The sequence below is a fragment of the Bos javanicus genome, chromosome 11, assembly GCF_032452875.1.
Source record: "Bos javanicus breed banteng chromosome 11, ARS-OSU_banteng_1.0, whole genome shotgun sequence".
In the NCBI taxonomy this organism is placed as follows: Eukaryota; Metazoa; Chordata; class Mammalia; order Artiodactyla; family Bovidae; genus Bos; species Bos javanicus.
Window position 1 is genome coordinate 72,752,745 of NC_083878.1, and position 14,169 is coordinate 72,766,913.

General features: G+C 52.4%; 1 protein-coding gene across 1 annotated transcript in view; it reads right to left on the minus strand.

Annotated features, from left to right (window-relative positions):
* The window catches only part of KCNK3 (potassium two pore domain channel subfamily K member 3), a 38,940-nt gene extending 32,441 nt beyond the window's left edge, over positions 1-6,499 (minus strand). The window contains exon 1 of the mRNA XM_061433059.1: positions 6,159-6,499. Within this exon, the coding sequence (XP_061289043.1) occupies positions 6,159-6,441 (283 nt within the window). The 5' untranslated portion in view covers positions 6,442-6,499. The remainder of the gene's footprint in view (positions 1-6,158) is intronic.
* Positions 6,500-14,169: the final 7,670 nt, after the last annotated feature.

Genomic DNA, 14,169 nt, shown 5'->3' on the forward strand with positions numbered 1-14,169 from the left:
ATAGGTGGTAAGAAGCACCTTGGAGAGTGCCTGACATGTTACAGACACAGGTCAGTTCCTTGTATCCAGGTGGGGATGGAGTGGGAGGGACGGAGTGCCCATCCTGGGTCTCTGCTAAGGTTTGCCTAAACCCATCACCATCTCAATCAGAGCTGGGTCTCTTCCCTGGCTGCTGGCTGTCGGCAGGGAAATCGTTTTTACTTTTTTTTTTTTATTACAAAATCAACTCACAGATTTACCGTTTGTGCTGCCAGCTGAAAGCTGTTTATGGCAGTGATTTGCACTACATTCATCTGTGCTTGTTTATGTTTTCTTTGAAAATACTTATTGTGTGTGTCCTGTCCACACTATGTATGGCCAGGCCTGTGTCTTCTATTTCTGTCCCATTCTTGCCCACACGCCCTCCATGTCTCCAGCCTCCAACCACGATGTGTGGGAATTGGACTGCAGGAGGAGGCATGATGGCCAGAAGGACCTCTGATCAAATATACCCACTTGGTGAATGAAGAAACTGATGGCCAGAGGGGACCAGCAACTGAGCTTAGTGGAACTGGAACTTTTGTCTCCTTGTTCCAGTCTAGGATGGGGTCTCCTCATTCTCCCTGACTGGTTTGCTGCAGAGTCTGTCTGCTCATAGAAAGGAGCATGGCCCCTGAGCCTGGATATCAGGCAGACTCCAGGCATGAGCAAGGACATGGGAAGCTGGGATGGGGGAATGGAATTAGGAGGATGAAGGGAAGGATGTGGCAGGTTCTGGTTCCCAGTCCCACTGTCCCCACTTGTTAGGAAGGAGTAGGGGTAGCTGCAGTCATAGTAATCCTTGGGAAACAGAGCAGTTCCCTTCTGTAGGAAAAGGGATAATACACGAGCAATAATATTAATAACACTTACAACTGTAGATACTGTTTATTAAGTATATACTCGGTACCAGGCACTTCCTTTACATTAGCCCATTTAATCCTAGGAGGCTGATATTATTCTCCTGTTTTGTAAATGACAAAACAAGTTCAGAGAGACCAAGTAACTTGTCCAAAGTCACGTAGCTAGTAGCAGGGGGTGGAGGTGGTAAGTGGAGATGGGGGTTGACAGATGAACCCAGGCACCCATGTTCCTACACCACCCCCAGGAAAAGCTGTGCAGTCGAAGCAGTGGGGTGGTCCATGGGCAGGAAGGATGGAAGGACCGACTGAGAGCGGACAGCAGAACTGTTTCCGGCTGAACTAGCCCTCCATCCCCATGGTAAGTCAAGAGAGGTTGGGAATAACCAAGTGAGAGGCAGACAGAATGATGCAGGGGCTTATGAGGAAAACAGGCTGGGGTGATACAGAGATCTTTACTCTGGGCATCCAGAGGGTTGTATCTGCAACTTGCTATGTGAATTTGGGCAAGTCACTCACCTCTATGGGTGTTTGGATGACTTCTCATGTCTCCTTTCACACTTTTATTGAGGACTCTGGGATTTTGGAGGGTGGTAGGTCACTTCTGTATTTTCTTCCTTCTTGGAAAGGTGTAAGAAGTTCAGGTTCCCTCATGAGCCCCCTGCTTGAATTCACAATCTAAGGATTCCCAGGCCATGTGGTGAGCCTTAGGAGCCTGTGTCCTGCTGAGAACAGGCTGGAAGCTGGGGAGAAAGGAGAACAGGTTTTCCATCCTACCTTCACTAGCTAATCAATCACCTGGTCTCTTGTTGTCTTAGAGCCACAAGGATTCCAGGGACCTGCAGTGAGAGAACGGGCACCTGTGAGCCCATAACAGCCTCCAGGAGGGCCTGTGCACACAACTGTGACACGTGGTCTGGGTTGGTCAGGGATCCCAGCACCAGGGAGCAGAGGCTGGCAGTAGCATCCTGGAGCAAGAGGCCCTCTCCTTCTCGGGAGATTTTGCCAGGGGGAAGAGACAAATCTTGGCTCCTTAGCATCCCCAAGATACAAGGCCTGGGCTGGGTTCTTGAAACAGAGAAAAAACTGGCAAAAAATCCAAGGGCATGGGAATCAGAGAGGCTCCACTAAATTCATACATTCAAGTCACAAGACCACGGTGAGTCACTGACACCCCGAGCCTTAGGCTCCTCTGCTGAGAAATGGGGATAATAATGCTCATCCTGAAGGGCTGGTGAAAGAATTGAATGAGGGACTGCAAATGAAATATATGTGTGTTAGTCGCTCAGTCGTGTCTGACTCTTTGCGACCCCATGGACTGCAGCCCACCAGGCTCCTCTGTCCATGGGATTTTCCAGGCAAGAATACTGGAGTGGGGTGCCATTTCCTTCTCCAATGAAATGTATACAGCTTGCCAAAGAGGAGTTATTAAGAGATGGCTGCCATTGTTAATGTTGCTGTTGCTGCTGTTAATAATGATAAATAGATAAATAAATAAAGAGGCAGAGTGAGGCTTCCCAGATGGTGCTTGTGGTAAAAGAACTCATCTGCCAATCCAGGAGACACAAGGGACATGGGTTTGATACACGGGTGGGGAAGATCCCCTGGAGGAGGGCATGGCAACCCACTCTGGTATTCTTGTTTGGAGAATCCCATGGACAGGGGAGCCTGGTGGGCTACAGTCCATAGGGTCACAAAGAGTTGGACACGACTGAAGCTTGCCAAAGAGTAGTTAATAAGTGGTGGCTGGCATTATTATTGTTGCTGTTGGTGCTGTAAATAATAATAATATTAACAAAGAAGCAGTCTGCGCAAGTGGGAGGAGTAGGGGCCTTGGAGTCAGTTTTGGCTACCCCACTCGCATCACCTCTTTGGTTTCTTCTCACTAGAAAAAGGGGGTGGCACCAGCTGATCTCAAGGTCCCTTCCTGCTCTGACAGCCTCTGGGCTATGAATAGATGAGGCTGGGGCCCCGGAGGAGTCTAATGACTCAACAGCTAGAGAGGTTAAGCTTTCCCAGAAAAGTGTTTCCGTTTGCGTTTGATGAACTTAGGGCCCAACAAAGGAAGGGTTTCCTGTCTGGAAGACTAGGGATGAAGGAGCTGGAGGAATCCTTGCAGTTCCTGGAGGCTGTGACTAACCAGGTGAATGACTAACTCAGACCCTGCTGACCTTCAACCAATCAGGGCTGCTCATGACCACCCTACGAGCTGGCATCACTAAACATGTCTTGGCCATGCCAGTCCCAGCTGGCTCTGGGTTTCACGGCATATGGAGGCAGAGGAAGCAGCCAAGAAACTGGCAGGGGAAGGAACACTGGGCTTCGAATCAGAAGTCCCAGCTTCTTGCTCTAACTCCACTGCTCACCAGCTGCATGACTTTGGGGGAGTCCTTTCCCCTTCCTGAGCCTCTATGCCTTCATCTACACTAAGGGATCTAACTACCTGCCCTGGAAACTTCCCTGAGCTATGAAGGCTGAGACTTAAGAGATGAGATGAGAGCACATTGTGAACACTAACACAATGAATGAATGAATGAGAAATTTTGTCATCATTCTATTCCAGTAGGATTCCTGGTCCCCCAGGAGACCTATTTGGGTCCCCAATGTGGTCAAGTGGACACAGACTGCTGCCTTTGGGTTTTGAGTCAAGATCAGTCTGATGTAGGGCCCTTTCCAACCATCTGATCACAGCCTACAGAGAATTTTATTAGACCTGAGCCCATACGGATAGCTTCCAGCCAGGTGGCATAGCCAGAGTGAGAGGTGACAAAAAGCCAGGAATCATTGGGTGGGGCAGAGTGGGCAGTGCCAGTCTGGGGCCCCCACAGAATTAGGGTGGTGCTCTGATGCTCTCTCCTCTTGCCAAGAACCTTATAAATAAATAATCACCACAACCACACTGTCTGCCTCTGCCCCCAGCTTTTAGCATCTTTCTTGGTGAGGACTACAAGCACTTTGGAGAATGGCAGGAACGGGAGAGGAGGAAGGATGATGCCCTCTCATGTCTGCACACCTTAAACCCATCAAGAGCATTCTGTGAGTGTTCCTGTGTATTACTGGGTACTGTGCTGGCACTAAGAGCAAAAAGATGGGAACCACAGGGCCCTACCAACATGGAGGTTAATTACACCTCCTGTGGTTAAAGAGACGAAATACTCCTCCTGAAATGTAAATAGCCATGCAAAGCAGCCTACACTGTGTCACTCAGGTCTTCCTGACAGCAAGTCCTGCAGTCGTCCAGAGCAGTGGCCTGGGATCCTCTGGAAGACTTCAAAGAGGAGGTGGGGTTTGAACTGGACCTGGAAGGTTAGCTTAGACAAGATAAATAGAAGACAGAGGAAAAGGCAAACCATACAGGCACACTTCAGGTTTTCTCAGGGGACAGGTGGGCTGCAGTGAAGAGATCATGTCAGTAAGAAGTGAGAAATTAAGTTGGACATAGAAATTGGAGCCAAGCATGAGGTCCTTAAAATTTGGGATAAGGAGCATGGGATTATGGATTGCAGGGGAAGCAGGGGGCCATTGAGGGCTTCTGAGAAGGGAATCAGTATGGTCACAGCTGTGCTTTGGGGAAATTCTTTCTGGTAGCATTGTCTTTGTGAGCTTGTCCTGAGGGAGAATGAGGCTGGAGGTAAGGAGGTCAGTGGGAAGTTACTGTGGGGCTGGGGACCAGGGTACTGAGAAAGATGGAGGCATACACCAAGGGTGAGATATATGGAGAGAGAAGGGGGTGATTTAAGGATGTTCAACGCTCCTGAAACCCTGGCAGGTGACTGGGAGGTGGGAGAGGGGAAGAAACCCCAAACCAAACCCAGTCTGGTCCTTCCCAGGAAAGCAGGCTCCTCTTTGGGCAGACCAGAGTCTGACCAACCTGCCCCAAATTCCCAGCATCAGCAGGAAGCAGAAGTGCCCCCACTTGGGCCACATTCACTCCTGGGGTCCTTTCCTTCATCTTCCAGAAACCATGTAGCATAGATCCCTGTGGTCTCCAGACAGCAGCGGAATCTCAGGGCAATCCTGCAGTGGACAAACTGCAGGCACAGCGTCCAGTACTGCTTTTTACCCCTCTCCACTCCTGTTGACTCCCAGGAAAACACTGCCATCTTGTTATGGGCCATGCCAAATGGCAATGAGCCCCTGGGAGCTCAGCCAAGGTTAGGAGGGGGACCAGGGAGAGAAGCAGGAATGAGAAAGACAGAGGAAACAGCTCCTGGAAGCATCCCAATGAGCTCTGGGGGAAGGTGGACTGGGAGGAGCCCTTGAGATCATTTCAGCCAACCCCTTGTTGTCTGGAGGTGAACTTGAGACAGGCAGGGGAAGGGACCTGCCCAAGGTCATATAGTGGGAAAAGTGATAGAGCTGAGCTGGAATTGTAGTCTTGGGGGTAGACACGGTGTTCATTCCTGTTTGAACACTTGAACAGCACATCAAGGGCCTCACTGGAGATTCTTTCCTGGATATCCGCTTGTGTGTGTACCTGTGTGTGCACCTGTGTCTATATTGTGAGAGAGCCTGAGTGTGTGTGGCCTCTTACACCATGGTCCGCCCTGGCTGGAAGAAGGGAACTGGGGCCATTCCTATGAGGTGACTGTTTTCCTGGGACAGCAGTAAAGAAGGCAGACAGGGTTGGATCTGGCTTCCAGCACCAGTTCTGCTGCCCTAAGAAAATTAAAGGCACTGGCTGGCAAAGCCTAAACTCCTGGAGCTGGGCACACACCCGTGGACACACACACACACACACCCCAAGCAGTACTCATAGCCACAGTTATGGAGTATTTCAGACACCCGAGTGGCCCGCTGTGCCTCGGAGTGCCAAGTACCTGCACCCAAACGTCTCCCTAGAGCCCCAGCCGGTGTGGACACTCTGGGGTCCGAGATCCCATGTGCAGAAACACGGTGGAGCCCAGCGCTCCCCACCACTCACACTCGGCGCCCTGCTCCAGGGCCCGACCCGGCCACACCCCTCCTCCTCAGCCTCCGCCGGCCGTTCCTGCCCCTCTCACACACTTCAGAGTCCCCTGGGGCCCTCTCGCAGCCTGGCAGGGACAAGTTAGGGCTGGCCCTGCCGGAGAGTCAAGTCCGGAGCCAGGATTCGACGCCTCCCCCGAGCCTTGTCCCCGCGGAGCAGACACGCCAGGCTGAACTCGGGTTTCTGAGAGCGCGGGGTTCTGCGCCTAGACCCTCTCCGGGGGGAATTCCCCAGCCCCAGTCGGCTCCGGACTCGCCCAGAACCTGGCGCCCAGCCCCTTGGTCCCCGCCCCCCGCCCGGCGAGTAGTTACCGATGGTGGTGATGACGGTGATGGCGAAGTAGAAGGAGCCGGCGAAGCGCCACTGCACGCCGGCCTTGTGCGGCTTGAGGCGCAGCACGACGCGCTCGAGCTCCTCGTAGCCGCCCTGGCTGAGGTTGTAGCGCGCTCGCAGCTCCTGCTGCCGCAGCTCCAGCCGCTGCCGCTCGATCATCTCAGGCTCCGACTCGAGCGCGTCGAAGACCGCGGCGCCCACCAGCAGGTAGGTGAAGGTGCACACGATGAGCGCCAGCGTGCGCACGTTCTGCCGCTTCATCGTCCCGCCCGGGCCGCCGCCGGCCCCCCGGCGCCCCCGGCCCGCGCCCCGGCCCCGGCCGCCGCTGCTGCTGCCCCGGAGGCGGCCTGGGGCATGGCTGCGCTCGCCGCTCCGCGCGCCGGGCACCCACTCCGCGCGCCCCGGGGCGGCCGCCGCCAACGCCGCCGCTGCCGCCGCGGAGCTGTCCCTTCAGCACCACCCACCGCCCTCCTCCGCCCGGCCCCGCTCCCGCCCCCCGCCCCCCGCCCGCAGGCCGCCTCCTCCCGCCAGCCCTCCCGCCCAGCCAAATAAGGACTGGGGAGACGCGCCGAGGGAGGGAGGAGGGGGGCTGGCGGAGGGGGAGGGGAGGGGGAGCGAGCGGGAGAGCCACGGAGAGACAGGGCAGGACAGAGAGAGAGAGAGCGCGCGGGCGAGAGGGAAGAGACCCAGAGAAAGATAAGTAGACAGACAAACGCATATAACTACAGAGGAAGAGAGAGAGGAAAAAGAGGCAGAGGGGGGTGTGACGGACAAGGAGATGAAACCAGAGGGAGGCTCAGAGACACAGAAAAAGAGGAGGCAGGCAGAAAAATACAGAGTGAGAGAGGTACAGAGGGAGAGAAGAGAGGTACAGAGGGAAAGACGGAAACGGAAAGAGCGGCAAATGGGAGAGAGACCTGGATAGCTGGAGATGAACTGATGCCACAGAAAAGGAAAAGGAAGGGAAGGGGAAAGGAACCGGGTAGATCAAGCCCTTACCCCACCCCAGTCCCATCCCTCCACCAAAGTCACAACAGGGATTAGCTGGACTGGACCCCGGGCCTTGCGGTGCTGCCCTCCACTATGTGGATGAGGAAACGGAGACCAGAGAGGTCCGGTGACGTGTGAGGGCACACGGTGAGTTGGCGTCAGCACTTGGACTCAGCCAAGCTTTCCCGCCTCCCAGGCCAGAGGCCCTCCCCTGTGCCAAGCTGCTGGCTGTCTTAGAAACAGAAGGGCACAGCTGTAGACCAGGGCACGCATGGGCCAACACCCAAGGGAAAGCCCTGCTCTCGTGAAATGTGTCCCTTCCTGGGTTAGCACAGCGCCTGGAACTGGATGAGGAAGCACATGCTGGTAGCCTGGGATAGTGGCACCCAGTCCCAGGTGCCCTGTTCCGCTCCCCAGGGGCCTTCAGGGACAGGCTTGACATCTAAGGCCTCTGTCCTGCACCAGCTGACCAGGCTGGGCTCAGGCTGGGCTGCCAGGGATGGCACTGGACACCACCATGGGGCATCCCCACAGAACTGGGATCTAGCTGGAATAGGACAGGTAAGGGGCCCAGAGCAGAAGGTTCCCTGACCACCTGGAGGAGGAGCCAAGAGACCTCCTCCTATGCCTTAGATTTTTCATTTGTCAACATGGTGCAGTGGCGGTGAGGAGCGAAGGATCTGGGACCCAGGCGAGGCGTCACTGCCCCTCTCAGAGTCTCGCTTCCTTATCTCCTCGATGAGGTGTCACAGCAGATGATCCCAAGCCTGCTTAGCTCCAGACAACTCCAGACTTGGATGGGCTGAGTGAGCAGAATGATTGGAATGCAAATTCCACTGCCAAGGAGGGTCAAAAAGTCTTTCACAGGACCCTGGCATGGGCCACGAGGAGAGACATGGGAGAGGCCCCAGGGCCCTTGACTCAGGGTGGGTTCAGGAGGCAGCCAGCCAGAAGCGGGAGTACCATCAACCCACATCCTGGGCTGACTGTCACTGTGGGTCACTCACTACACTGCTTCTCCCAGGAAGGCCACACACCTATCCCTTCCTTCCTCCATTCATTCAACTAGTATGTATCAAGCATCTGCTGTGTATCAGATGAAGCTTGTTACATTCATTATCTCTAGTCTTTACCACAATCCTGAAAGGAAGAAATAGTTCTGTCCATTTTATAGATGAGGAAACTGAGGCCAAAGGCAGTGCAGAGAATCCCCCAAGGGCATGCAGCTGGGAAGAGCCTTCCTTCTGCCTCCCAAGCCCATGTTCTTCTCCATAACTCTTCAAGCCTCATTTTTTCCCCCACTATAAATGGGATAGCTACTTATACTACCTTTTGAACAGATTGTTGTAAGGGATCAAAGAGGCTGACATGCATGCAAATCAGACAGTATGAGGCTGTATAACTTCTCCCCTAAGACTCGGGTCTCTGACCAGAGCCTGGTAGGAGGGCCCTATTGACTGGACTTTGTCCCCTGCACCTCCCCTCAAAGTTCTTTGGGTTGTATCAGGTTCTTTGATCTGCCACAAACTTTCTGGTCCTGCCCCTTTGGCCCTGAACTCAGCCTATTGCAGAATTTCCCTCTTGGCATCTTCTGGCTCTTTGGAAGAAAAGTACTGCCTTTCCTGGCTTCCCAGGGGTGGAGGCACAAGTTAGGTTCTACCTAACTAACCACCCCAGAAGCCAGTTCCCCCTAAGCCAGTCTAGAGGAGCAAGTGGTTCACCAGGTCTGGTTTTCAGTGTGAAAGGCTAGGTGTCCACGGTCTGTTCACCTCTGGCTGCCAGGCCAGACTGCTGTGCAGAGGAAAGGTGATGTTATAGGGAAAGAGCTTTGGAAAAGGGGAAAAGCTCTCTTTAGGGGCAAGGCATTTATTATTAATTATGATGAAGCTTGTTCTCACAGTACTTCAGAACCGGAAAGACCTTTAGAGATCATCTAGCCCAACCTTCTCATGTTACAGATGAGGAAACTGAGGTCACGTAGTGAGTATGGGGTCCAGGATATCTGTGCCATGGCTGGGGTTTTTCCTGCTACCTCCCATTATGCTTGAGACAGGACTCCTGCCAACAGAGGAACCCAGTGCCCCTGGAGCCCAGGAGGGCAGCCTAGGTCTCCTCCTCCTGCCCTTCCTCCCTTCCCTCTTTTAAGGAGTGGGGACCAGCTAAAGTTTCTGAGTAACCCTCCAGGACCTACAGGCAGGAGTCCCTTGGGCCAGCCCTTGACCTGGGTGTGATTGGGCCTAAGGCCTCAATGCCTATCCCATTCCCTTCTGTCCAGGACTCCCAAGACTGATCTGTCTGTACCTCCAACCCCCTGACGAATTTGTGCCACCCTCTGCTGAAGGTCAAGTGTCAGAAAGCACCTCTGTCAATCCAGTCTGTTGTAAAGGATAAAAACCGCTCAGCTATGGCTTCTCTACTTTCTTGCATTTTTTTTTTTTTCAATCCGTTGGTGATTCTGGTGGAGGAATCTTTGGGCCAGCAAGAGAGATTTTTTAATATCCTTTAAATTTATACTGGTCAGTCTTCTGTACAAGGATTTTCTGAAATCCTGTCCAGTACAGAGAACACAGGGTGGAGAGCTGAGAGACCTGGGCTGGGGTCCTGGCTCTGCCACCTGCTTGCTTGTGGGCCCGTCACTCATCCCAGGGCGTCTGTTTGCACAGCCATAAATGGAGGGGTTTGGATCAGGGCATGTCTGTTCCCTTCATTTATAACGTCCCATGACCTTCCTGGCCTGCTTCTGCTTCCCTAGTTCTTCCCAGAATCAGATGAAAAGAGGGTATAGCCACTGCTTTTAAGACTTTACTTTGTGAGGAAAAGGACAGTCAAAGTTAGGATGAATGGCACAAAATTTAGTTATCATTAGTTGCTGCGTATTATTATATACTAAATATCACACACATACTATTTTCCTTTTTTTTTAAATTGGGGTATAGTTGATTTATAATGTGACAGTTTGCAGGTTTTCACAGCAAAGTGCATCAGTAATACATATACATATAACCACCTTTTTTAGATTCTTTTCTGTTATAGGCTCTTACAGAGTACTGAGTAGAGTTTCCTGTGCTTATTTTCCAGATTTATATTCTACCCCATTCCTAAGCTCTAGTCACATCCAAAGATGCTTTTCTTTTTTAAAAAGGGGGCGTCACCTTATTACTTTTTAAAGTGTAGCATTTATTTATATTTTGGCTGCGCTGTGTCTTAGCTGTGGCATGCGGGCTCTTCGTTGTGGTGTGCGGGTCTCTCTCTAGTGGAGGTATTCAAGCTCAATAGCTGCAGTGTGTGGGTTTAGTTGCCCCACGGCATGTGGAACTTTAGGTGCCTGACCAGGGATCAAACCTGCATCCCCTGCGTTGGAAGGCGGATTCTTAACCACTGGACCACCAGGGAGGTCCTCCATTTCCAAGTACCTATACGCTTCACTCTTGGTTCACGTGGCTCCGATCAGCTGGGATGCTGGTACCTCCTTGTCCCCTCTATTATCTATCTGTTGAACTCCTATTCAGGCTTCAAGACCCAACTCAAAGGCCATACTCTGAACGAACCGTTCCCCAGTTGCCTCCAGTCAGAACCACTGGCTCCTTTGTGCTTTCGCAGGATCCTATGTAAGCTTCAACTAAGTAGACATTGTCTTCATCTCTGTCTCATTATCTTCCTTGGGGCGGGGGGCGGGGAGTTGTACTCACACTACAACTCCCGGAATGGGAGCACTGTACTTTACACATCAGAGTCTCCCCACATGTGGACTCAGTACGAAGTGAAGGGCTTAAAGCATCCTTGCTTGCTGGGATAGAAACTGGCAGTGAGGCCAGGGACATAGACTGCAGAGTCTATGGGCAGAAAAGCCCGGGTAATCTGCTTCTGTGACTCTTTCCACACTGATATTTCAAAGACTGGAGCGAGCCCTGCCTGGCTGAGAGGAAGAGGATAAAGATAAATTTGAGAGTCTGGAAGCCCCAGGAAGCATGTAGGGAGGGGGCTGAACTGGGAACCCAGGTCCAGGAACTTAGTCCCAGTGATGCCCTCTACTACCAACTAGCTGGCAGACTCGAGAGAGTCACTTTGTCTTTCTGTGCCTCAGTTTCCTTTTCTATAGGATTAAAGTGTTGACTATCTTGAGAAGGCTCTTCCCACTCTGACCTTCTATGATGCTAATGACAGGTCTAGCCCTGTGATTAACAATGCTCATTCTAAAAGGTAGAGAAGGAAATGACAACCCCCTCTAGTATTCTTGCCTGGAGAGTTCCATGGACAGAGGAGCCTGGTAGGCTACAGTCCATGGGGTCGTAAAGATCTGGACATGACTTAGCGACTAACACTTTCACTTTCAAAGGGTTGGGAATGTGGTCTGAAGGATGAGGGGCCCAGAGCCCTCTCTTTCACTTTCTAGACCCCCTTCATTGACCAGTTTGGCTGGAGGACTGTGCAGTGGGTGCTGAGGAAGAGGGAGAAGGGGCAGACCCCTAGTCAGACAAACTGGGGTTCAAATCCTGGTGCTATCAATTACTACCTGGACCAGAGCCTGCCATGAAGTTCTGGCTGGACCAGGCCTAAGCTCGGCAGGGCAGGGATTGATTGGCCTTAGTCCTCTGCATGCTCCACAGTGCTTGGTACAGCCCCTGGCACAGACGGAGCTCTGGAGACACTCCTCCAGCCATCCAAGTGGCCCTGGTGGGGCTAGGTGGGTTGGCAGGGCCTGGAGTCCATGGTCCACTGTAGGAAGGGGTGTCCGGAGCCATCTCAACATCAAGCTGGGGCAGGAGGGTGGAGGAGTGGTGCTGAGAAGGGGGAGGAGGAACCTGGGGACCCAGGAGCAGCGGGAGGTGGCTGACACGGAGAGTTGCCCCAGGGATCCTGGCCCCTGAGGGCAGGTTGATGGGATTCAGGGCACCCAGGGTAGGACCGAGGTGTTTCTTGGTGTGCCTCTGTAGGGAGAGACATGAAGGATTAGTCTGGATTTACAGAGCATTACCAGTCCCAGTGCAGCCGGCTTGCGTTTGTCAAGAAACACTATTTGTTTAACATCTCAAGCCCAAACCAAACACAAAAGGCAGCTGCTCACAGAGGAGAGGCTCTGGGAGCTGTTAGGGGGAGAGTGCTACCCCTGGAGGTGGACACCTGGCTCTGTTCTCAGTCCTGTCCCAGTGGGCTTGGTGGCCAGCTCAGACATAGAGCCGGGTGTCCTGCTTATAGAGTGAGAACCAGCCAGTTTTCATGCAGATGCTGTGGGGACGGGCTTGCTCCCTCAGTTAGCAGAAAGTCTCAGTCCAAAGTCGACACCCACGCACTGGACAGATCCCAGTCTCTGGAGACAACCTTCTTGGTGGTCTCCCTCTTTCACTCAGAATATCACGCAGAGATGAATATCCTCCTGTGTGTCCTTAGGGAATTTCCACTGGGACGCATACTCAGAAGTGTCACGGTGCTTGTGCCCACTGCAGGCCCAAAACACCACCAAGCTGTCCTCTATGTGGCTGTCTTGGTTTTCACCCTCCCCGGCAGTGCATGAGTTGGCCTGCTTAGTACTCACCGATGCCAGTATGATTCACTTTTCTGTTTTTGCTGCTTGTATGTTTCACTGTTTTGATTTTTTTTTTAAACTAATTTCCCCCTTTCTCTCCCTTTCCCTTCTCCTTTTAACATCTCACCTCCCCTACATTACTAGGGTCTTAGGCAGGCCAGCAGGTGATGAGAGAGTGTGATCTGGGAGAAAACCAGCTTCTGTTCTCCAGCCTGGTGTGTGTGTGTGTGTCTAAAGGAGGCTGTGAGCCTGAGACTTTCAATTTCAGGCCTGGTCTCCTTTTCCCTCCTTCTTCTATTTGCCAGCCCTTGTCATTTTCCCCTCCACTCTCATTCTCCTCTCTGTTTGGCCAAGTCTTATAGAACAATTAAAACTAGAGGAAACCTTAGCCTGGACAGTGCTGATAAGGAAACTGAGGCCTGGCAAGGGGAGCTGTACCTCCAGACCTCACAGCTTGCCGGGCCAGGGCCGGGACTCGAGCCCAACTCTCCTGACCCGCAAGCCTTTAGCGGCAAGGCAAGTGCCCTAGACTCTCTCCCTTCCCATCGTTAGAATTAAGTCCCCTAAGCCTGTCCTCAGTAGAGATTCTGGAGTGGCCATGACCTGTATCTCTGACAAACCTGAATTCTCTGTTGCTGCTAAGGAAAAAAGTAAGCCTGGAGATCTAGTCAACAGCCTCACAAATCTTAAAATCCTCTTTTGCAGGTTTATGGCTTATGAGAAGCAAGCAGAGGCAGCCTGTTCTCAGCACCAAACACAATAATTATAACAGCACTTGCAATGATTAATCAGCCAGTGACTATTGAGTGGAGTCCGTGAGCATGCATGGCAATGTGTGTGTGTGTGTGTGTGTTCATCCAGGTGGGGGAGAGGGCAATGGAGGTGACTGTTTCCAGCGAGCAGGTTTTAGATGTCAGCCCCAGTGGAGGGGCTGGGTTGCCAACTTGACGCTCCTTGGGTAGAGAGTCATGATCTGCCTGGGGCTGCAGCTGTTTCTCCTGGGAGAGGAGTCCCATTTCCTGTGGTCCTGACTCAGCTGGGCTGAGCTGGGCTCCTCACCGTACTGGGAGAAAGGAACTGATGACCAGAAGCAGGTTCCAGGCTGGTCAGCCAGATTAACGAGAGGCTTTACCTGCATGATGTATACAGCAAAACCAAGGAACTTGGGATGTTCGTCCTGGAAAAAAGATGCAGAGGACATGTGAGCTGTCACATGGAGGAGGAATTAGCTTTGTTCTGGGTGGCCTAGGAGGGGCCAATGATCTGTGTGGAAATGCTCCAGTGAAAGAGCTTTCGGCTCAAAATAGATGGAACATTCTCTATATCTCTGCAGAAGCAATGGGCTGCCCAGATGTAATGAGCTCCTGGTCAATGAAGGTATGCAGGGATGGTCTGATTTATCCTTTGGGTTCAGAGTTGTTTTTTTTTAATCTTTTTCTCCTTCCAGTTTTTTGAGGTAAAATTGACATATACCA